The sequence below is a fragment of the Sinohyriopsis cumingii genome, chromosome 16 (genome assembly GCF_028554795.1).
Source record: "Sinohyriopsis cumingii isolate HCF-2022 chromosome 16, ASM2855479v2, whole genome shotgun sequence".
Lineage (NCBI taxonomy): Eukaryota > Metazoa > Mollusca > Bivalvia > Unionida > Unionidae > Sinohyriopsis > Sinohyriopsis cumingii.
Genome location: NC_142976.1, coordinates 71,381,038 through 71,406,896, shown reverse-complemented (window position 1 = coordinate 71,406,896; position 25,859 = coordinate 71,381,038). Strand labels below are relative to the sequence as shown.

At 38.6% G+C, this 25,859-nt stretch overlaps 2 protein-coding genes across 2 annotated transcripts in view; both read right to left on the bottom strand.

The window, feature by feature from the left end:
• LOC149780752 (stimulated by retinoic acid gene 6 protein-like) overlaps positions 1 to 25,859 on the bottom strand; it is a 176,746-nt gene that overhangs the window by 32,868 nt on the left and 118,019 nt on the right. The gene's annotated exons all lie outside the window — the stretch shown is intronic.
• LOC149780753 (stimulated by retinoic acid gene 6 protein-like) overlaps positions 1 to 25,859 on the bottom strand; it is a 205,759-nt gene that overhangs the window by 168,682 nt on the left and 11,218 nt on the right. The window contains exons 4-9 of the mRNA XM_089937827.1: positions 22,333 to 22,463; positions 21,375 to 21,495; positions 20,452 to 20,503; positions 15,759 to 15,905; positions 7,092 to 7,183; positions 6,593 to 6,701 (exon numbers count right to left, since the gene is read on the bottom strand). Of these exons, the coding sequence (XP_089793953.1) occupies positions 6,593 to 6,701; positions 7,092 to 7,183; positions 15,759 to 15,905; positions 20,452 to 20,503; positions 21,375 to 21,495; positions 22,333 to 22,463 (652 nt within the window). The remainder of the gene's footprint in view (positions 1 to 6,592; positions 6,702 to 7,091; positions 7,184 to 15,758; positions 15,906 to 20,451; positions 20,504 to 21,374; positions 21,496 to 22,332; positions 22,464 to 25,859) is intronic.

The window sequence follows — 25,859 nt, the reverse complement described above, 5'->3', positions numbered from 1 at the left end:
TGATCACAATTACTAATTGGAAAACTGGTGTTTTTAATAAGGATGATCATACACTACAACCATGATAAACCAGTACTCGTCTACGTGGTAAACTCGCGATTGCCTGTTTACCGCGCGTACTATGGAGATGGTCTCGGTAGCACCATTGCGGGGTTATTTACAAGAATGGCTCCAAAAGTAGCGCCGTTAGCCAAACAATTAGGAATGAAGGCTATTGATGTTATTCGTGATAAGGGTATTAGTGCCATTGGAGATGTTGCCGGAAAGGCGCTTTCAGCCGCGCGGGATAAACTAATGTCATTGGTGAGAAAAAGAAAACAGAAACCACCGGTGATGCCATCAACGACAGTGATGCCTGCAAATGTCAGTAAAGTAATAAATAACGCCGTGGAAGAAAAACTAGAGTCGTTGGCGACGACTCCGCCAATGGCGACTTCGCCATCCGCCGATGCGGCAACCAACGCGCTCATGAACGCGATAGCGGGAAGTGGTCTACGACGAAAACGACGTTGATGGATTTCAATTGAAAACATCAACATGAATAATAATAAAATGTTTGCGCGAACCGCTGATCCCGCGTTTGATATGGATGCCCCAGTGCGCAGGGATGATTCTGTCCGCGATTATCAATATTATTCTTATTATGCAGCGCAACCTGACCTACGATCGCGAATTGAACTTCAAGTCCAAGATACCAGTAAATACTTTCTGCCGTGTGTTGCGTTTATCGAAATTGAGGGAGAACTCGTGACAAATGCTGCCGATAATGCACCATACGCAGATGACGATCGTGTTCGAGTTGGCTTCGTTAACAACGGTATCATGGCGTTATTTGAGAGCGCCAGATATCTTATTGACGGGCGAGAAATTGAATCAATAGAACGCGAGGTTGATGTTGCAACAACGATAATTGGGTTAGCGAGATACTCGGATGATTATACAAGATCGGCGGGCCCATCTATGATGTTCGCAAAGGATATCACTAATAACGCTGACCATCTTCAGTACGTCAACGTGCTGGTGGAAAGAGATACCGCAGTTGCTAATCAAGCTGAAGCAGCCAATCCAGACCGCAGGGCAAGACCGGGCGCTGAGTTCAATATTATAAAAAGTCTTAACGGTAATTACAATATGGGATTTGCAACACGAGTAACAATGTTGCAAGGACCACGCCGACAGTTTTCATGCGCGATTCCACTCCATCACATATTTGGATTCTGCAGAAATGTCAGGAAGGTTATCTATGGGGCTAAGCATACAATCGCGCTGACGCGAAGGGGCGATGATAACAATGCAATATGGCGTGCTGCTGGCGTCGCTGCCGGTAAAGTCGTTTTAACTAAAATGGCATTGTGGATGCCGGTGCTAACTCCATCAGTTACCACGGAAGCACGATTGTTAGCATTTATGGAACAGGGAGGGGGATCGTTGTTGAGTTGGCTAGCGGTAACAACTGATGCTAAAGAGGATAACGTCGCCGATACGTTTACATGGCACCTGGCATCAAAACAGGGTGTTTCAGCCCCGCGTCATATTTTTATAGCGCTACAGAATAGGGAACGATTGGGTAATCAAGAACGCAGCCATATGATATTTGATCAATTAGGAGTCAGGGATGTTTCGCTGAGAATAAACGGACAACAGGAACCATCCGAGGATATACAGCTTAATTACGGCGACAACCATGTCGCACGTGTGTATCATCGATTGCTGTCATATATGGGTCGTGATCAAAACGTCGACACTGGTTTGCAAATATCACAACTTGATTTTAAAAAGCTGTATCCGATTTATTATTTTTCGCTGGAACATCTTGATTTAACGAGACAATCCGTCGTTGATATACACTTCCGAGCTCGTATAGCCCCGGGTGGTGCCAATTACAGAGCGGTTGCTGTCATTCTCAGCGATAAATCAATGCTGTTGGAAGGTGTTGGTGGACGAATGAGAATCGTTGATGCGCCAGTGGAAAACATGTAATTGAAAGCACAAACGCGTTTACAATAAATGTCGTATAGTGTCGTCAGTGTAGAGTTGACTGATGGTCAAGTCAAGAAATTACGATCAAAGTCGGCTAAACAATGCGGAACCACAATAACGCTGAAGCCGTCGCAGATGGCGGGCGGTAATCATAAGATATCGTTGACGGCGCGTCAAATAAAACATTTCAATGATGCGATGAAGAATAAAAAGGGAGTTCAAATAGATTTTTCAGCCGCAGCGATTAAAAACATGGAAAAGACCGGTGGGATATTTCCGCTGTTAGCTGCGATTGCAGCGTTGATTGCCGCGGCCGCACCAGCAGTGGCTAAGGCGGCTGCGTTGGGGGCCGTTGGTACCGCGGCGGGAATGGCATTAAAGAAGGCAACCGGGAAAGGCTACAAAAAAAAACGACCCGTGGCCGGAAAGGGTCTAAGACTACCGGGAACCCCGTATTCATGGTACTCGGGAAAGGGTCTAAGACTACCGGGAACCGTTTATTAACGCAAGAGTCTATGACTCCCATGTCTAATTTTGATTTAATAGACGCCGCAAACGCGCTAGCGATAAAAAACTTCAGAGGTGTTTTTATGAGGGATCAATTACCGGCGGCACCAAGGAATACTGAAACAGGCATAATTAACCTCGATGGGTCCTCCGGAGCGGGAACTCATTGGGTTGCATACGCGATTGATCCGCGTGCGATCGTCTATTTTGATTCATACGGGTTAGCTCCGCCGAAAGAGTTCATGCGGTATATCCGGGCGTGTTCAGCCCGGGCGTGTTCAGCCCGGGTTTTTTATTCCACGCTGCCAACACAGCAGTTAAGTGACCCACCGATATGTGGCCGTGAGGTATTAAACGTACTTGCGGCGATTTCATCATCGCGAAAACCACCTCATGTGGTTGTAAACGAATACACTAGTGGGGTCGTAGAAGCTCAACGGATTTTAGAGAATAACATTTACAATAATAATGATTGATATCTGGGGGCGACCGGTTTCGGCGCTGAAAGAATCCACGGAAACGGCCGCCGCCGACATAAAAAAACTAATTGAGGATGAAATCGCTGATATGTTGAATCTAACAAGTGTTGACCCGGGCGAAATAGTTGTATTTCAAGACCGCCAGGGTAAATTGAAATCCGGTAATGTGTCGCTGAATGACGTTTTAATACGACAGCGTGATGCCGCCGAGGACACTATCGCGCTGTATACCAGCGACGGACGACTCAAACCGGGTGAATCCATCTTGACGATAAATGGAAAAATAAGTACACTTGGCGACAATTATATAACCATGTCAAATTCGTTAAAAGGTTTACGTAGTGAATTTAACTTGCATGAAGAACGGTTCAGGTCGACGCTAACGCATTTCGCCGATGTGCAACACATTGTCGATAGTTTTTTTCGGGGACCCCCGACGGCAACCGAACCGAATTTTGTAATAATAAAAAATGCTATTTCGGAGCTTATGGCGCTGTCGGCCAATTTACCCCCGTTGCGAAAAAATGTTAACAGGATCGATGACAACTTTGATAAATTCTTTGGTAAAAAAAATACCAAGCCGGATGAGATTACAATAACTATAAATGATATCACTGCGTATGGACAGGAAATAAAAACAATCAAAACTGATGTTGCAACAAACAAAAGGAGTGTAGACGCGCATGAACGGGAAATAGAAATAATCGGCGCTAATGTTGCAACGATCATAAATAATGTAGACTCGCATGGACGGAAAATAGAAACAATCAAAACTGATGTTACAATGATCATAAATAATATGGACGCGCATACACAGGAAATAGGAACAATCAAAACTGATATTGAAGCGAACAAAAAGAGTGTAGACGCGCATACACAGGAAATAGGAACAATCAAAACTGATGTTGAAGCGAACAAAAAGGGTGTGGACGCGCATACACAGGAAATAGGAACAATCAAAACCGATATTGAAGCGAACAAAAAAAATGTAGACACGTATTGGCGGGGAATAGGATTAATCAAAACTGATGTTGCAGCGAACAAAAAAGGTATAGACGTGCATACATATGAAATAGGAACAATCAAACTTGATGTTGCAGCGAACAAAAAAAGTATGACCGAGAATACACGGGAAATAGAAACAATCAAAACTAATGTTGCAACGAACAAGAATAATATAGACGCGAATTTGCGGAGAATAGAAATAATCAAAACTGATGTTGAAGCGATTAAAGACGGACTACCGAGAATAACAGAGCAACTCGAAACTAATATTGAAGCGAACAAAAAAAATGTAGACGCGTATGGAGGGGAAATAAAAACAATCAAAACTGATGTTGAAGCGATTAAGGACAGACTACCTAGAATGACAGAGCAACTCGAAAAAATGAAAACACCTCATGGGATCATCGGCAGTGGCGTATACACGGTTCAATACGGATCATTCGATTGGACTCCTACGCGTAATGCAATAGATGTCACCGCAATTGTTAAGGGTATTTATCGATTGACATTGATTTCGGCGATGCAGTTCAGTATATCATCGCCGAGTTCATCCGGGTTTAACAATACAATATCAACAATCATCGACAAGGATACAATCGAACGGTTTATAATTAAAGCCGTTGATAGCAGTCTATTTAGGGCAAACATCACATGGTATGCGGAATTTGTAGTGGATCTAAGTAATTAAAAACACTAGCTCTTTTAAAATAAAAATGACCACCAAGGTAATTGAATCAGAGGTATCACCGACGTCACATCAATATCGATTCGATACCGCAAAAGAATTCTCCGCGAACTTAAAAACGCTTTCCGAACAATACCGTGCAAAAATAAAAAAATACCGTCGTAAAATAACCGCCATCGACGCGGTCGTGTACTCGGTGTCGGGTATAGTAGCTGGCACCGGTGTTATTTTATCCACGGTGACCACGATAGCCCCGATCGCTGTTCCAATCGCTGTCTCCGCGATGACAACAGTTGCTGGAGTCGCCAACGCAATCACTAGAAAGATATCATCGTGTTTTCAGAAAAAACTCAACGAGTATACAGTAAAACATCAAATAGTATCCGACGCATACTCGAAATTATCCGGGTTGATCTCGTTATCGATTGATAATTTGTTCGTATCCGATGTTGAATTCTCCACGATGGTCCAGTTGTATAGCTCCGCGATGTCAAAAATCGAGGATTTTTAACTGGAAGCCGGAACCACCTGGTTGCTGAAATTAGACACTAAAGACAACGAATAATAATAATGTCGCTGAACCCCGAAGGGTTTCAGTTGCTTCAACGGATCGCGGAGAACACCACTCCGGTACAAACAAATATGATATCGATAACGTCAACGAAACCCGAATTCAGTGTGAACTTCCCGTCGCCGGTTCCAGTGAAGGAAATAGCGCTGGCAAAATTGCGAATATATCACAGTTGGCCTAATATTCGAGCGAACGCATTTAACGGACAACAACCTAATAACTCGCTGGTTTTTGCACGGACAAATAAACCCGATGGGACCCCAAACTGGGAGGAGGTTACAATACCAACTGGGTCATACCAAATAGAGCAAATCAATAAAGAATTTCAACGCAGGATAAAATCGATCACAGGAAAAGAATCAAAAATCGCTATTACGGTTCATGAACCGACGTTATCGTCGACGATTGAAATAAGCACACCGGGGTATATGGTTGATATTTATAACAGTTCAATAAGAACCATACTAGGATGGCCTAAGAATCCACCCGCGGACGCCCCCCCCCCCCCCATCAACTTATATCCTCAGACACGATAACGGAGATGATGGTAGGCATATTGCCCCGTACAACGTAAATATCGCATCGGTGATAGCAATCAATCTAGTATGTGATGTTATCGAAGGGAGTTACCAGGTGGATACCAAGCAATCAAATCAGGCTCAACAGGGATATATCCTTTATTCATTTTCACCAACAGCCCCTCCGGGATTTTTAATCGTTGAGAGTCCGATTAATCCGGTCTATATGCGATGCCATGATCGGTTTTTAACGAGAATTAATTTTAGAATTACCGATCAGTCAAATAACCTAATTGATCTACAAGAGGAGGAGTTAGTGATCACTCTGTTTGTAAGATCATAGCAGCAGGGGGGGCGATGACATCGACGCGGTCGTCGATGTGCTTACCGGACGCTGACGACGCTGGGATCGGCGCGCAGAAGGTATTAATTAAACCAACTGACGTTCCGGACAATTGTCGATTTGGCCCCTCGACGATGACAACGACGACGACGTCGTTTTTTTTTTACCAGGCGCTGACGACACCGGATCCGCTGAGTGCAGAAAGTACTAATTAAGCCAAATGACGTTTGGACAAAATGTCCGATTCGCCCCCCCTGCTGCTCTAACTCTAGTATTCAGATCGAAGGCAAAATTCACAGTCTGGAGATTTCTCTAACTTCTGTATAAAAACAGCGTATGCAATTAATTCTTTGATTAACACGTTTCTAAATTACTGTACACACTTTCATTTTAATACTGTAGATTATTTAACTCTGTTAGTGACCCGGAAAGTGAAGTTTACTTCCATTAAAAGTTAAAACAAGTTCAACTGATCAAAGGTGAAAGAGTTAATTATCAACTCACCTGGTATATACATAGTAAAGCAACAGTCAATGTTACTATTATCTTGGATGAATATCTAAAGGTTGGATCCATTTTATAAGTATATATCTTCAGTACATTATCCACATCACTGTAAAATAAATAAATGAAATAAGTCCACCAAGGCTAAAATGAAATAAAAATCAAAAGATATATCTTTTGCCATCTATGTTTCAATTCTATATATTTGTAAGTTGAATATACAACGATATATATAGAAATGGTGAAACTTAAAATTTAAGAACTTACTTTATATTAACAACGAGCGTTCAATTTTTTATATCCTGTTTTAAAACGACCCGCGAGAAGATGCGTTCGGCATTAAATGTGCCAATATATTGGCATCTTCGTCTTATTAAAAACAACTAGGAAGTACCATCAGGATGAAAAGACAAGTATGTTCTAGAAAAAAGAACAAGAGGAAACGTTTACAGGAGTAAATTTTTTAAACATATTGATTGCAGAGAGACTGTATACTCACGTTACATTGTTGTCAATATCTGTGACCGCTCTTTGTCCCCTAAGTAGAAGTTTCACGTGCTCTAGTTGATTTGGCTGTGCTAGTTTTCTTCTCTACAAAGTTAAACTGAGATAAATTTACTTCATCAAGTGGAGAGGATGTGCTAGTGGAAATGGTTTCGGTGTTAGTAATTGATTTATTTTTTTATTAATATATTTGGTGGAACAAACAGTTCATCAATTTCGTGTCACTTTTTCAGAGAACTAATATTTTAAGATGGCAGATAAATTAGTCAGTTTTCGTTTGTTTCTTTAGCAAAATATAAACTTGCTTTAAAAGCACAAATTATTTTGGCACTGCTTGCAACTGATCTGAAGATCTGCTAAATATATTTAGTAACGATCAGAATGCTCACAAAATACTTCTGTTCTATGACACGAGCCTGCAGGACACGATCTATACAAAAGCCATAAAATGTAGGCCAGACTAACCTAGTTTTGGTGCATGAAACATCTTTAATGAAAACACACACACTCATTTCTCTCTCTCTCACACACACACACACACACACACACATTGTAACTATGATAGCAGTAGGTGAATTGATACTGAAATTAGGGGCCAGACACGATTATTGTTGATCAGCTTTATCAAAGAGGTAATTGTGACCCAGTTTTAATGTGCGACACACGCTCATCGGAAGATACAGCCACAGAGGAACTTGTTGACAACGTGCGAAAAGTTAGTAAAATGACATTTTTTTACAGAATGTTGCATGAATGCAGGAAAGTAGGTCGGAGATTACCCAGGTTCATTGCAATACACACCCTCATCCCAAAATAGGACCATATTGCAAGTTTGAGGTCAATAAACTGACTGGTATAAGTGTTACGGTTCGGAATGAGGACAAACGTATAGATAAAGGTGAATGAATACTACACTACGATTACGCAGCACCGCTTCTTCCTTGGGGCCCCGGGTAACAGAGTGGTCTAAGGCACTTGCCTTTAGAGATCACTGGCATCTCACCTCTGTCCGTGTCGATTCGAGTTTCGAATTAGCTAGCATGGGTATGTAAGAAAAATTGCCAGTAGCTTTCCGTAGGTATGTGATTCTTCCAAGCATTTTCCCCGGTAATTTCTCCACTAAAAATACATTGGTCGCCATGTAGAGTCTGTCATGTGCCGTAAAATGGAGGTAAACCCACAAAACGCAAACGACATCTTCCTAATTAAACTGTTTTTAAAACTTCTTTCTAATTCTTTCGTATCAGCTCGTGACTTTTTAGATCATCTGAAGTGACGAGTTGTGCATAAGGTTGTAGAAATGAGGATATTTGTGACGAGGTATTGTACAGATACACAGCATTTATGGGGTAGGGGAAATAACTTCTTTACTTTAATCAAATCTAAATATAGAACTTTTATGAAGATACTTTTATATAGCAATAAGCCAAACTTATCCAACGTGAAAGTAAAATCGACGTGAGTTGACATCAGTTGGATGCAATAAGCATTAGTGGTTAAGAAATCATTTCAAAATGTTGAATCATAGTCAATCGCCGTTTCAAAATGTTTTTCTAGATACTGAAGTCGCAGTTACTTGCCTTGGTTGGGTATCTTTCTAAAGCAATTAGAATAATGCCCAGAAGGAAACTGAAATTATAGTTTATGCAGGGACTCGTTCATTTGCATTATTCGTCTTATCCAAAGACGAAATTATTCTGTTGTGAGATTTAGTATAAAATGCATCACACGCATGTGCATTGTTCTGTACGTAGCAGTATATTTGCTTAACTAACAGACGCTTACATTATGTTGCAAACAGACCTACCACATCGACCTACAACATGTCCCATGATTATCTTTGGGGTAGGGATTTTACTGTAAAATGTTGGCGTCACTGTGCATGCACCATCCATTTCCCGTCATCATATGATCGCTTGGGCACGAAAGATTGCTAAGATTTTGGGGAGAGGGACGGGGGCCATCCTTCTTCGTAGGACGATGGATATGTAGTAGCCGTTGGTGATGGCTTATTAGTATTTGCTAGAAATATTTTGTTGACTAAAACTCCTATTCTAGAACGACAGGGCCTGCCGGAAGTGCCACAACTGTGTTCTGCGAAAGCTAGAGCCTGGTTGATGGACTGCTTACAGCCTTATTGTATGATGTTTAGTTGTTCCAGCCTCAGTTGTTCGTGATGTTATACTCCAATTGTCTCAGCTGCTTGCCACTAAATTCGATAGCGACGTTGAGATAGTTTTCATATGACGCTTACAGACATCTTGATAGCTGAGTTTTAAGCGTCCGATGGGTTTCAATGCATTTATAACTTCGCTGTAAAGTATGTCCTTTAGGACGCACCCATCTTACATCACGTGCACGTGTCCGAGCAAGGGCTGCCGTCTCTATTCAAGAAGTGCCATTTTGTCAACGTTTGTGACCTTGTCATTGCATATGGTAGCAAAGATGTCACGCATACAGCGAAAGTGGATGCTGTTGAGTGTCCGCTCTCAACGACTGTCGGTATTCCATGTTTCGCTGCCATGCAAGAAGATACTGAGAATTCTGGCATGAAAGATTGTCATCTCAATCTTGATGGCAAGTTTGTTAATATACCAGATCCGTTCTTTGTTAGTTTACCAAAGGTGGTGGTCGCCATTCCAATGTTAGCGTGAATTCCCTCGTCAAATCACATCTTGTCGGTCACTGTAAATCCTGGCAGCTGACTACCTCCAGGTGAATGCGATGGAGGCTGACGGTTAGTTGCTGTGCAACACATTATTGTCCAACGACTATCATTTTCTTGATGTTGATGGTGAGGGAGAACATAGAGCAGGCATCAAGAGACCGCCCATACGTTTTTGGAACCCGCTTTCTGCGTGGGCAATCTTATTCTTTTTCTTATCTTATCTGTTAGGGTTGAATGTGTTTCAACTCCTTTTTCTCCTTATTCCTTGCTGCTGCATGGACGATGACTAAGTGACTTTGACAGGAGCATGAAATCAAGTTTTATGTGTTTCTCCGGGTCTCAAAAACTCTTGTCCTGTCTGTATCAGCATAGTTTTTCTCTGCATCTATTAATGAATGTTTCGGATGTTATCGATTAGCGCGTCATGGATGAATTCTTTTATTTGCGTCCGGTCATAATTTTTCAAAGCGTGCAGACCTAGGTTAACAAAAGTTTATAAAACGTGTACGATAGTATGAAAGTGCTATGAGGACATAGAATTGTAACAAAATCATCGTTGTGAGCTGCTCCTCTCTAAACGCAATAGTTAAACTATAGCTCATCTAGAATCGTTTTCAGAAGCATAACATTTCGTATTCAGAATACATTATCTAGTCCAAGATGTTCTTTTATACCATTATTCACACTGTCAAAAATCAATTTATTTACAGGAAGAAAATTTAAATGCACATATTCTTTGTGTACGTGATACCTGATATATCTGATACGTGATACCTGCTTCCTTCATCATCTTGAGCAGCGATTACAAATATCACTTTAAAGAAAGTCACTGTCAACAACGGAGAGGCTATATTTCTCACCACATTATGCTGGAAGACATTTTAAGTTCGATATTGTATCAAAGCTACTTGAATAATCGATTGCTTACAATACAGGTTCTTTTCTAGCGAGCACAAATAGCAAACAAACTTAGACAAATGTGAAAACTCCAACTGTTGACGATGAGACGGTTAGCACACGTCTGTTGGTTTTATCGAGTGACTTGCCATAGTTGTAGTTGAAGAAAGCTGAAATTGCACCCACAAGATGTCGACTAGTAAAACAAATACCCTTCAGGAATTTCATGTAATACAAATTCAATCGGGTATTGACAGGCGCTGGTATTCTGTTCTTAAAAATGCCAGGATCATTTTATCCAAGTGTTCTTGTATAAAGTTTCCATTCGATGCTTCAGGAACAACATACCACAAGATCTGACAAAAAAGACAATTTGATTTTTTAGGAACATATTATCCACACTACAAAAACTGTTGTGCTTCATTCTGTAGCCCCTGGAGTGATGATGTAGAAGAAGGTGACACAGTGTTTATAACTTCTGACTCTTTTTATAGTCCGTGAGTTGCGAAGCTGCAATCCAAGAATCAAATCTCTGTAGATAACATTTCTAATAAACTTTGAATTCCTTGGCGCGAGGTTTTCCCACTTTGAATGTTCATTAATTGAGAATGCTTTCAATATCGTACATGCTTAGTTAAATTTGTAGACATTCGTTGCACCTCGGGTATGTAAAAGGTTCCTTTTAAAGTTTCTCTGTTTATAATTCCAATTTATAGACGGAGGACACGTCCAAGAAAGTGTGCAGCGACGGAGCAATTCTGTCCATAAATTGAGTATATAAGCTTCTTAAACGTGCGTTTTACTTTTCCAGTGCCAACACAACGTCCTGTTTTAACACTTCTTATTCTTGGATGTCTCAAACGTTCTGTTTAAAAAATTCTTCAAACACTGCCACTCTCGTTTTGGAAAGTCTCTTGCTTTTGTGCACATTCGATACCGAAGTTGTAGGGATTATTATAGGCTTTCATCAGACGCGTTAGCATGTCCTTGTATTTGGAGGGTAAGCTGATGTGTACAATATTTCCATTATTTACATTTTTTAAGGTCCTTTGAAAAAGTTCCAAGACAACCGCTTTTGTTTCAGGATTTTCAGTGAACTTGTCCTTTGTAATAATTCGTTTTAAAAATATTGAATGAAAAATGTAAGTGCCTTTCTCCGTTTGTTTTTGCAGAGGGTGTCGGTCATTTAATATTTTAAGATCTTCGCCTTGGTGTATCCTTAGGAAAGTCGGAGAATATAGATAATAATTTGTTTAAAACGTGTAGTTAAAACTAATAAATTATTAAAAGGACAAGTCTTAAAGTCTGCACGAGCTCTGAACTTGTTTTGAAAGTGAGAGGGCCCACCCAGACCGATTTTGTAAACACCTCAATCACACAGAACAAATATTGGCACTATTACACGAAACCAAGTAGGAAGCAGCCGCTAAATCGGCTTTCCACTGATGATACATTCCTGCAACTTTTATTTGACATCTAGGAAATAAGCGTCGATAGGCTTTGTATGACGCGTACGTCGAGTGTTTCCTTTGTCGTACCTTTTTGTGACATACATAATTGAGTTTCAATTTAGCAATACGATACAAATTTTGATTTTTTAAAATTCCTCCGTAGCCAGCAACGACAGAAGAATTGTAGCAAATGCTAACCAGAACTGTCCCCATACTGCTATTCGATGAGTCACGAAAAGTGTGATCTTATATGTTGTTGTGGTAATTCAGATTGCTTTTCGTGTCCGAAAAGAGGTAGAAGTGAGCAAGGATGCCTCAACAAAAGTCATTGGTTCTTTCATATTGACTTCCGTTTCACTTATATCTTCACTTTTTTCTTTTGTGCTTCTTCTACTGCATAGGACTCTGGCATCATTGTTTTTACTCAGGCTTTAGTTCTTGTTGAATTGCGATAGGTGAAGGTGTCAACGTTGCTACAACACTCTGAGGTAAATGTGATTTAGAAGATGGGGTTTGGAAATTTTCAACATAATCTCCTAGCTCTTTCTCTTCCATAAGTTTGGTAGTATCTATAGTCGCCTTTGCAGTTGCAGTTTCTCCTTCGGTTTTCATCACATTCTTGATATCTGTAAGGGTAGGTTAAGCTGTCTTATCTCATTCATTAGTTTCTTCCCGTTCTGATTGATCCATACAAGACTGTAACTCTTGTAGCCTGTCTGCCATCTCCTATTGTCGTAAGCCATGGTGTAAAATAAGTTACGTTCTCTTTTCATCAGTGGGTGTTTGCGATGAGATTTCCTCGTTCTTATGAAGATGCATAAACCTGCTTAACCAGTCACTGTTCTAGCAGCGTAGACCCAACATGATCTTTCATGTTGTTCCTCTTCTAAATACAGTAACTTGTAGATCTATAAAACGGGCAATTTCATTCATGTGTGTGAAATTGTTCGAATGTATCGTTGATGACATTTTTTGTTTATGTATCGCAGGCAGCCATTAGTGAAAAGGAGCATAGCGGATTGGACGATGGTCGTCCCCGTGAGATTAGAATTGGGTGGTAAGTTACGTATCCGCTGATAGTATCAACACTTGAGTTCCACCTACCGTTTGCAATAGATTTGGGTTAATTTTCGTCATTTTATAAGGCCAAGTAGTGTAGTTTTGATGCATTTCTCGAAGACACTGTCTATTCTATTTTTCTAGCACGATTGTAGAAATCGTGCTAGACAAAAATCGGCTATCGGTTCTAACAAGGGAAGGGAATTGGGATGAATTTGAGTCAAAACCCATGGGGGAAACATCTATGATAAATTCGGAAATACTTGTTTTTAAATCATATTTTTAGGCGTCATAAGAAATGAGGTGATGGGGAGGTGACTATAATGTCGATTTGATGACATGTCTAGTTTTTGTTTAGTATGTGCGCGTTCTAGCGGCAGAACGTCTCTTTCGCACGTCTACATCTTCTCTGTCGTGCGAAATGGTTTGCGGTGTGAATTAATTGCAATTCACTCTCTTCTTCTTCTTTCTCATGGTTTTGTGTCTTGTTTTTCACTTTTTACTTGTTGCTGATATATTGTGATCGCATCGTACAAGCAAACGAATAATGACTTCTCCTAGAAATTCATTTCTACCAAGTTCCAAGAACATTTGTTGATTGCTTTCGGTATCGATTCTTGGATCAGCCAGTTGTGTCAAGGCTACTCTACGATTTTGAAAGTAACGTTGTGTTTGACGAGCAGTTTCACTTATCTCTTATAGTAGCTGATATGCCGTCAAAGAAATCCATCGCTAAATTTATCTAAGACTTGCTTCCAACAAATCCGAATGCACGTATGCGTCTTTTGCACGAGTACTAATATACCGTGCACGAATTAATCTAGCCGGATGATACGAGTGGAAGGAGGTCATATTGAGTAACATCATGGATGACGTGAGCGAATGTAGCTTTTTATACCTTTTTTCAGACAGAGTATCAAAACGAGGGATGTGATGCGTAATCACTGGACTTTCCTCGGGATTTCAGTCGTTAAACAAATCGGTACGAAATCTCAGATAACCCGATCTGGTGAGTTTTAAATCAGAGCAGTAAATACACATGTTGCAAACATGTGGCATCGTCATAAGCATAATTTAGTCATGGCGTTCGCCATTGTGTAACCGATACATGGATTTTGTCTTCAGGACTTTTGAATAACACCACCCAACGTGCATTGAGATTGATCGTACGATTAATAGGCAATAAAGTCCAGGTAGCGTAAATAATACTTGCGTTACTTTAAAAATTTCTTCTTAATTTTCGCCTAACATGAAATCGAGGTTGATGGATGCGTTTTGCTATAGTAAAACTCCAGCCCTTTATCTCCGCAATGAAATACATTATTCAAATGAAATGTGTTCTCTTTGATTTTCTTTCAGTAACAAGTAAGTCGACAGTACCTCTTTGCAACACTACCCAATGCTTTGTGGTGAATGATGAAGTAATAGTTGAGTTCAGTCAAAGATTTGACAAATTTTGTCTTGCTAGAACAGCTAGTTCCAGCAAAACCATGTTAAACGGATGGGAATGATACAGTACCTCCCAACTAATATCATCTAATCTTTTGTCAATATCTTTGAAAACAAAAGTTGCTTTCGCAGTTCTGAGAATAAATCAGAGGATATAAGAAATTTTATGCAGACGTAAAAAAATTAAACGGACATCACGAGGAGCGTTGTGTCAAAGAGTTTGTCAAAGTTCATTTTCTTTTTCTTTCGTTTTTCATTTCTTTTCTTGGGTTTATTCAAACGCGTGATCTGTCGTTGGGTTGGGAAAATAACGGAAGAGGAAAAGAGGAGAAATAAGAGATCTAAAAAGTAGAGGCCGAAAGAGAAGAATTTATTCTCTCTAATAATTTCAAAGTAAGACACTAACCAGAACTAACAGACTTGGGTGGAAAGATTAAATTTTATTATCATTCTAATTCACGATATATACCAAATTTTAGCGAAAACAAACTTATTATTATTATTATTATTAGTGTCCCCCAATATTAAACCCATGGACACTTTTTACATCAAATTCCCTTACCAACCAGTGTCTCAGTCCAAGATCGCTGGAGCGTGGACTTTTCCCTTCCAACTAGAATGTCACCGAACGCATCATGTCGTCCCCGATAATTAATGACGCTAATAGGGACACTAAAATAACGCTTGTGTCTCACCTATGCTTTGCAGACGGATACAAAAATACTGTTGATTACATTTCATTTTATATCTTGTTTCAAGCAAATATTCTTTATAGATTCAACGGAACAACGGGAAAATTATCATGTCCCGCATAATTATTAATCATAAGCGTCGCAGATACCAAATATTGTTACAGTCCTGATATTCTATCCCTATTCCCTCACACACACACACACACAAACACACACATATATGTATGTATGTATGTATGTATGTATGTATGTATGTATGTATGTATGTATGTATGTATGTATGTATGTTTGTATGCATGTATGTATGTATGTATGTATGTATGTATGTATGTATGTATGTATGTATGTGTTTTAGGTTAAACTGAATACTACCAAATGAAACGGCGAATAAGAAAAAAAAAAGAAAAGAAACGATAATATTTCAAGAATAAATATCGCAGTCATACGGTAATACTTGCATGCCGTGACATCTCATTTCTGTTATCCCACAACCAAATAACTCGCAGCAAAAATGTACGTAGGTAGGTGAAAGTTGTGTACAACAGGCAAAGTATCTGAGGTAGTAAGTACATAATCTTTTCCTCCACGCAATCCTGGAATTATATGATAGTCGGGTTAGTTAATGATTAAATGTGTGTGTGTGTGTGTGTGTGTGTGTCTGTCTGTCTGTGTGTGTGTGTGTGTGGTGTTCCTTTTATCCTCATTCCCGAGGCAATTTCATAGCAATTTTACTCTGCCAAAAGTGTTAAAGATGGAGTTAGATGCGTTAGATTGTTTTACATAGTGCATTCAATTATCTACTTTGTTTTAGGAAATCTTAAAGAGATTTATAGAATCAAGTAAATTGAACACTTACAAAAAGACGCAAAGTAAAGACTCACAAGTCCGAATAAATTATAAACAGTTCTAAATTCTGTATGTTTGAATTTATTCAATCAATATGACAATGACATAATATTTTTAGGAAAGGGACAAGGGCAATATTTATAGAAAAGGGACAAGGGCAATATTTATAGAAAACGGACAAGGACAACAAGGGCAATATTTATAGAAAAAGGACAAGGACAATATTTATAGAAAAGGGACAAGGGCAATATTTGTAAAAAAAGGGACAAGGACAATAATTGTAGGAAAGGGACAAGGACAATATTTGTAGAAAAGGGACAAGGACAATATTTATAGAAAAGGGACAAGGACAATGTTTATAGAAAAGGGACAAGGACAATATTTATAGAAAAGGGACAAGGGCAATATTTGTAGAAAAGGGACAAGGACAATAATTGTAGGAAAGGGACAAGGATTTGTAGAAAAAGGATATGAAAACGGAAAATATCTGGTAAGAGAGAAAAAGTATTCTTAAGACTTGATAATATATGTCGAAAACAAGACTACATCCTGATGAAATTACGCAACGCGTCAAATCTTGCTTTCCAGGCCAGCCTTGGTCGGCTGACTCGCTGTGTGTCTGGGAAAGGGAGTTAGCTCCCATTTCTTTTTCGTGATAACACTGGTCAACAGTGAAATCATTACTGACTTGAAAAGGCCCTAATCTGTAGTATTTTGGTGTGCCGAACACGAATATAACCGTGAAAAATTTGTATTGGCTCTCGTTTTGAAGATATTCATATACCTCATTTTCTATGTTTCACTGTGTAAATTTCTCCAGTAGGACTGCAGCAACATCCGGAATAATGATGTAACATTGCATAATACCATCATGCTCACATCATCCACAGTTGATTGCATCATTTTCTGATGCAATGCAATACTAATGCCATGCGGCTGCTGAAGTAAGTTGACGTCAGCAGTGTACTATACATGTGTAGGCCTATTATACTAATGCCAGGCGGCTGCTGAAGCTGACGTAAGCAGTGTACTATATAAAGCCCAATCAGATAGGTTCAGCATTTAAAATATTTTAGACGTTGTGCGAGACAGTTCAAGCTACTGTTACATAAAACTTATTATTTTATCCATTTACGTACAATAAAGAACAGTAATGCCTCGAAAGTGTGTTAATACCGCGGACAATTTTTGCTATATTTGTGGGGAAGTGACATTTGCCAACCAGAAGAAAAGTATCAATTCTCAAGTGAAGAAGGCATATCATCTTTACTTCGGATGCAAGGTTGGTGACCAAGACAAGCCTTGGGCTCCGCATATATGCTGTGCTACATGTACAACACAGCTTTCACAGTGGTTGAATTGCAAAAGGTCATCAATGCCGTTTGCAGTCCCAATGGTGTGGAGAGAGCCAAGCAACCACCTAAATGACTGTTACATCTGCTTGGTTCCTCCTCTTTCCGGCGGAATAACGAAGCGAAAGAAGTCGAGAATAGTCTACCCAAACATTCCGTCTGCATTGAGACCAGTTCCACATGGTGAGGGACTTCCTATTCCAGAACCTCCAGCAGAATATTCTCTTGATTCATCTGACGAAGACAAAGGTGAGTCGACCTGTTCTTCTCCTGGTCCATCAGCATGCAGTGATCCAGATTTTCACTGTGGTGCATCATCAACCCCACACAGAATAACACAGGAAGAACTAAATGACCTGATTCGTGATTTGGACTTATCAAAGAACAAGGCAGAATTGCTAGGATCAAGACTCCAACAATGGAATCTTCTAGAAGAAGATGTCACAATTACTGCATATCGAAAGCGCCACCAGCAATTGGAGCCTTTCTTCAGAAAGGAAAGTAATCTGATATTCTGTTCCGATATTGAGGGCCTCATGAATGCTTTAAAAATCACTCATGACCCACAAGAATGGAGACTATTTGTGGACTCTTCGAAACTGAGTCTCAAGGCTGTGCTTTTGCACAATGGAAACATTCTTCCATCTATTCCAGTAGCGTATGCTGTCCACATGAAAGAGACATACGATAACTTAAGGCAGCTACTGAATTCCATTGAGTATAACAAGTACAGCTGGCACCTCTGTGGTGATTTGAAGGTAGTTGCCCTTTTAATGGGACTGCAGCAAGGATATACAAAATACATGTGTTTCTTATGCGAGTGGGATAGCCGAGCAAGGGAAATGCATTACATGAGGAAGGAATGGACTCACAGGCAGAATGTAGCCATTGGAGAGAAGAATATCCAACACCCAGCTCTGGTTGAGGCTCAGAAAATCTTGCTACCACCCCTTCACATCAAACTAGGTTTGATGAAGAACTTCGTGAAAGCCATTGACCGGACTTTGCCAGCATTCCGATACCTGCATGAAAAATTCCCTCGACTCAGCGAAGCAAAGATTAAAGAGGGAGTTTTTGTGGGTCCTCAGATTCGAGAGCTTTTCAAAGATGACCGGTTCAACAACTTGCTGGAAGGTGACGCGAAACAAGCATGGAATGCTTTTCGCCTAGTTTCTACAAACTTCCTCGGAAATGTTAGGGCAGAAAACTATAAGGAACTAGTAGAAGACATGTTGATGAAGTATAAGAAACTTGGCTGCAATATGTCTCTAAAGATTCACTTCCTTCATTCCCATTTGGATTTCTTTCCTAGCAACTGTGGTATTGTTAGTGATGAACACGGCGAACGTTTTCATCAAGATATCGCAACAATGGAACAAAGATACCAGGGAAAATGGTCCACTACAATGCTGGCTGACTACTGCTGGACACTCCTCAGAGATGCTCCCGAACAGCTGTACAAGAGACAGGCGAAGAAATCTAAGATGTAGTCAATGACTTGATTTTTTATAGGTAGGCTATTACAGTTGACCTTTTACTATTGGAATGCATTTCGTTATGTAAACATTAATTTCTTGCAGATTACAAAAAAACTAGAGCCAATTTTGCAATTTGACTGTCATATTCGTGTTCAGCACATAAAAATTGATAAGAATTGACTAATTTTATTTCAGTAACATGACTTTTGTAAAAATTTGTTGTCCAGTGTAATGTGTTGGAAGTGCTTTTAGAACCAACAAAATAAGTCGCTGTACTCGTGCAAATACCTACACCTATAATAAACTTTCGGAAAATCTGGAAAATCAGTGTGTTATGGCTGAATTTACTACAGTTATTCCTAAAGCAGAACGTACATATTTATTTGATGCTGCGGTCACGTACTATGCCATCTTAACTATCAAAGAGTTGTTGATACTCTTAGACTCTTAGTTCCACATCAACCATGAACGAAGTTGGCTCTACGACTAGCGAAGATAGGACTATATATCCTTGCGGCACGTGAAGATGCCAATGAAAGAAAACTACGTCCAGCTTAAAACAAAAATTGTTGATGGAATTCACTGACTTCAGGACAGAAAGGAAGAAAATGGGAATTATAAAGATGAAATGATCATCGTTTGTAATTTTTCAAAGTGTACATTTTACCTAATTACTCAGTCAGTTGAGTAATTTACTTCGCGAGCCATAAGGTACATTTTGCACTTCCATAAGTGGCCAAATATGATCATTTAATCCTTCAACATTCAAAATTTCGCCTTTTTTTAAATGTATGCACAATGAATTGAGTATTATTTAAATATAGATCTTCTACTGTACCTCGGGTATGTTTCGGCTACTTATAGTTAATTGGTTTTTTTGTCGTTTACAAAATTTCATATGATGTAAGCCTTAATTCATTATCAGAATAAATTAATAGAATAAACCCATGTTTCTTCTCTATACAATTTTATACATGGAATTTTGTTTTGATTTAACAAAGAAAATTGTATCTGCATACCTGAGGGGTCTCTTCTCTTCGTTACAGATGGTATCGAACATGGACGCCTATCGAACTCTCACAACATAATACCTATTTCGAATTTTGCGGGAGTGATACTTTTCAAAGCATTGTAACGAAGACAAAGTCAAAATGTTCTCAATAACTTTCACGATTCGGTCTGGGGAATTTCTCCGCCAAAAAAACTCTTGCTGAAATTAAGGTGAAAACACCGTTTTCTAGAACAATCGGCGGAAAGAACAGACAATAGTCATAATTGGTGTGGACCAAAATACTTATGTCAGACTATGAAGATTGTCATAGATAAAGTCATTTTCAAAATACTTATGTCTGACTATGTAGATTGTCATATATAAAGTCATTTTCAAAATACTTATGTCAGACTATGAAGATTGTCATAGATAAAGTCATTTTACTGTATTGAACTTGGCTTTTACTACTTACCAACAAGTCGTCCGTGGGGTATTGAATTAAATCGTAGAGCAAATATGCCAACCTGTTTAAGTTAGAAATACTCATAGTTAAAAATAAGTATATACGCACATAGCATACACACGCAAATACTTATCAGTTATGCACAAGAATACAATCTAAAATGTGAAGCTTCTGTGATAAAGAAAGAGAATGTTGGCATGTACTATAGTATAAAGCAGTGTTTGGTCTGATCCTCAAAACATAGAATTACCATAGATTCTAACGAAAGTCAAATTCAGTGACAAGATATAAAACGTTTGTTATCGGGGGAAGAAGAGACTGATGGACAACGCTTGAAGACAAATTATGCAGAAGAGAGAAAGAAGAAAGAATAAATGAAGATAAAAGGAATAATATAAGGCTATTGTATATATACGAAAAGGAAACATCAAATTGTACAAAACAAAAAAAAAAAAAAAAAGAGAGAAAACCAACTTGTAAGTGTTATCTTTAAGGGAATTATAAGGATCAAAATTTTAAGAAAGTGTAAGAGATGAAGGAAGTAAGAGAAATAATAAACAAAGAAAATAGTCGAAGTAGAAACAATTTATACTGTAAAGTGATAAAATTATAAAATGTTCAACAAGTCAACTGTTCTGCTTTATATATTTGTTAAAATTAACATTTACATTAAAATACAACAGATGATAAATTTTATTTCAAAGGGACAATACATAAAACTTCAAAATATCCTTACGAGATTTCAAAGGTTAAAATGTTAAAGTTTAATAAACAAATGTTTTTGCATTAAAAATCAAAGTGAAGAATGTTTATTTAAGCTGTAAAATGATCTACAGGAATAAAAAATACTGATTGCAAATATGCAAATGTCCACTACATTTGGAGGTGACATAATCGGAAAGCTTTGATACAATTATTGAAAGAAAACTTACGAGGCACTAGAATATATAAATCCTAGGATCGAGCCCGGAATCTTCCACTTAGTTGACAAGCAGAGAAAGAAAGGATAAAAAAGGAATCCTATCTGAAGGACGTAAAACATTGCGTAGAGTGCTGAAATGGGAAGCACAACTCTGATATATCATTGATTTGCTACGTCCACTGCTAATAAGGAAATTACACACACACACACACACACACACACACACACACACACACACACATATATATATATATATATATATATATATATATATATATATATATATATATATATATATATATATATATATATATATATATATAAACTATTGTATGATTTACAAAAAGGCTTATGGCCTTGTACTTCACTATCGATCTTATCTCACCAAACCGCTAATATAAGACCGTTACCATCCTTTTTGTTTTTCTCCGAACGCTGTTTTTTATTCCATGATGTCGAAGTATCTTTCACTGTACGAGTCCAAAATTATGGAATACTATTGAGATTAGAAATTAAAATTTTTACTGTAAATTAACGACTAACTGTTTTCTAATTGTAATGTGTACATATATTTTTTCTCTTCTTTCATTTTCTAAATTTATGATATCATCCCCTTATTTTGTTAGCGTGATAAATATGATTATTAGTGTTAACTGATACATATATATATGTAAGTACTTTGTAAACATTTCTGAGGACCATATACTATCCTTTATAAATAAAAAAAATAAATAAGCAATGATCTGCACATACATAATTAATATGGCATAACTGCTTAAAATTTTCAACAATGTTACGATTTAACCGAGCTTTAAAATAAAGGTATATGTCCTAGATTGTCTTCAATCCCTGTATAACACATATTTGGGAATAAACAAGGGTCGAAGTATGCGCAGTACCATTCAGGAAGGAAATTAATTGAGAGAGAGAGAGAGAGAGAGAGAGAGAGAGAGAGAGAGAGAACTTACAATAAGCCCAGAATGGAATGTATGGTGAAATCATGCTACCTCGAAACAGTTCCAGGCACTTTGACGCAGTGAGGCCAAACGCCGCCGCACACGCCAACCTGTCCACATCGCCGTCCAGTAAATTTATAGGGCTGTTATGATAAGGTAAAATAAAGTTCTGTGATTTGGATTTTTAACGTAGTATTTAATAATATGTCAGTCATATCACTACAATGTCTGCAGTGTGGCAGTTTATTGTGATGTCTAGCACTGGGGCATCATGCCGCAGACATGTAGCATCATGTCCCACCCAGTCACATTATCCTGACACCAGGCCGACCAGTCCTAACACTAACCTCTTAATGATGAGCGCAGATGTTAGTACCATTTTTATAAGTCTTTGATATGACTCAGCCGGGGTTTGATCCTGCGACCTCCTCATCCGAGGTGGACGTTCTAACCACCTAGGCCACCGGAGAGAGAGAGAGAGAGAGAGAGAGAGAAACTCATGATGCCTGCCGTGGTGTGTTTTCGTCAAGACAATTTAATATTCTTTCCTAGGCAGGATAAAACTTTCACATTCGATTAAACACCAAACCAAACCAAATCAAACCAAATCAATCAAACAATTCCTTCTTGAAGCAAAGTGTCATATTGATCTACTTGAAATATCAAGGAAACCATCTAAAGGCACATCCCTATATAAGTATGAGGGTTTATTTTTGTTTTGTCCTTAGGTGTTAGCATCATATTGGATCAGTATATATTGAATGGTTCATGAGCTATTTACAAGACATCTCAAAACTGAAGATCTTGATCGACAAGTTCCATAAATCTGTCCAATCGAGTAGATGAGGTTAAACCCTAAAACGCACATCTAGGTCTAGAAGATGGTGTTCACCCTAAAACGCACATCTAGGTCTAGAAGATGGCGTGTTCACACTTAAATGCACCTGGCTACGAGGCAGAAATGTTCTTAAACAATCCTGATTACAAAAACTGTTCCTTTGAAAATGCAAAATTTATCGAAAACAAACAATATGTAACTCTATAAAAAATGGAGTGTAATAGACGAAAAACCTTTAAAAAGCACACGTTCATTTTTAAAGCAGTTGACCCACCAATCATGATGGCATAGAACTAAGTCGAATAACTATGCCTCGAACAAAAATTTAGGATGAATGGACAGACGAAAAAGGCGATAACTATAGAAATCCCACATCTCCCACTGGTGCCCTGATAATCTTGGCAATTTGTCATAGAATCGTAGAGTATGGAGTTTTGCTTTATAATGCTACTAAATGTTAGCAAGAAAATAACATACACATAACGTTTCTGCAGTGCGTTTTAGGGTGAACATACATTCGTCAAACAGTTGCAGTTTAGTCATTGTAGGCATGGGTCTCAGATCTACGGCTGGAAGCTAGGAGTCAGAGTTTCCGCTCTACGGAAAGATAACGAACAAGTTATTCTCTTTAACTGTTTGTCGTAAAAATTCACCGTTTGTTCTGTGAGTCCCTGCCGGCGGTGCGCCCAATATAATATGGAAACAGAAGTACAATTCCACCCATTTATGCGTGCTCACAACCTTAATGGCTGTGCAGACTATAACCAGAGGATCATTCGTTCTGATCCAGAATCGTTGTTGTCTCTGGGCCATGTTCAGATCTTTACCGTATTCTAGTCTAAGTATCTTTTGGCATTGTTCAAGACTTGACCATATTCGGGTCTAAGTCTGTCTCCAGGCTGTCCAGGACTTTACCTTATTCTGGTCTGTCTCCAGGCCTTGTTCAGGACTTTACCTTTCTCGGGTCTAAGATTGTCTCTAGACCTTGTTCAAGACTGTACCATATTCAAGTCTAAGTCTGTCTCAAGGCCTTGTTGAAGCCTTTACATTATTCAGACGAGTTACATTCGTAACTGAAAGAAGTTCGGCTTTACGCATGAATTTATATGCAAGGTCACTTGACAAAAAACAAAATACAGCGCCACGACAGAGACTACATAAATCAAGAACATTAACCACGAAAACACTTATCCTATCAATGTTGACTCTCACATAAACTTAAATCTTAATCAATCCATAACAGTAAAACAGCACGTTGTCTCCCTCACAATGCTATAGCTATCGAAGATACATGTATATCTTTTTAAAAGAAAATATTAGATGTGCAATGCCTCGCGATTAAAGCTATTGCTGAAATTACTTAGTTGTAGATCATTTGAATTTAATTCCAGATGGAATTATTCTATATATTACATTTTGATATTCCTCAATTAAGCACGCGGATTCTGCATGTCATCATAGAAACCATATTGGTGTATACAAAGACGTCAAACTTCAAACTTTCCGGGGTTATTCAGTTTTTCAAAACGGCTCATTCCATTTAGGCATTAAGTGATTGCGGACAACCTACCATACGTACTGTGAAACAGAAGAGCCTGACAAAGTGCAAGAACTACTCACCTCTAAACTGAATAGTTAAAAACACATGTTTATATAACTTTAAGAAGAAATTTACTTGTTTCAAAATTACAATCAAGATATATATATATTAGAATTACTTGAACAAGTCACAAATATACAGTGTAGTATGTGAAACCATTGTGTTAAACTATTCACAAACATCTGTGTCCGAGAAGTTGTCGGCGTAGGGATAATATACAAAAACTGCACAGAAATTGACAGATAGGAGAGGCGCTTACTTAGCGGCGGTTACGTAGTGCACACATGTAATCATTTAATTCTGTACGGCTAAAACGTTAACGCCTTCTAAGCCAATAGAAATTGTTGTGATACAATACCTGCGTGACCCGTCTACACATATACAAGACAGGTATAAATATCGATTTCCGATATATTTGCATCAAAATGGCTCAAATACCATCTGAAACTAATACACTTTGACGTGGAACAAGAATAGTATCATAGGACTTAGCATATTTGCTCGGTATACGTAACGTCATGAAAGTTACTTGCCATCTTTCGTGTTTACAGTGCTCCTAACATTACAATCACATCATACTGCCAATGTGGGTGAACTGACCATTTAAGCAAAACGTCCATCAGTTCATTTGATTAGAGGAACTAAGTCATTCTGGCTGTATCTTTGTTTACTCTATGAAGCGACACTTGTTGAATTTAGCGTATTTCATAAGAAAACGGGATAATCAAAAGCGCACTACTATTAGCAAGAAATTACACGCGTCAGTGCAAAAATAAATTAAGTCTGCATGTACGTATACTAGATGGGGACATACTGTCTTCTTTATATACACGTAGTGATTTACTAGAAATATTAGTTGGATCAACACACACCCCGTCCCAGTATTAGGAATTAATTCTCTTAGCAGCTTATTTTACATGTTTTGGAAACAGTCTATATCACACTGTCGCGGATAAATGAAATATATGGAAACTCATGTTTTGCCTTGACGCGGTCGATACAATGGCTACGTTTAATCCGAATCGATAGTGTCTTGTAATACGATGATTGCGAATAATACCTTGATATTATTAATCAGAACTGCATTTTGAAATTTGGTGT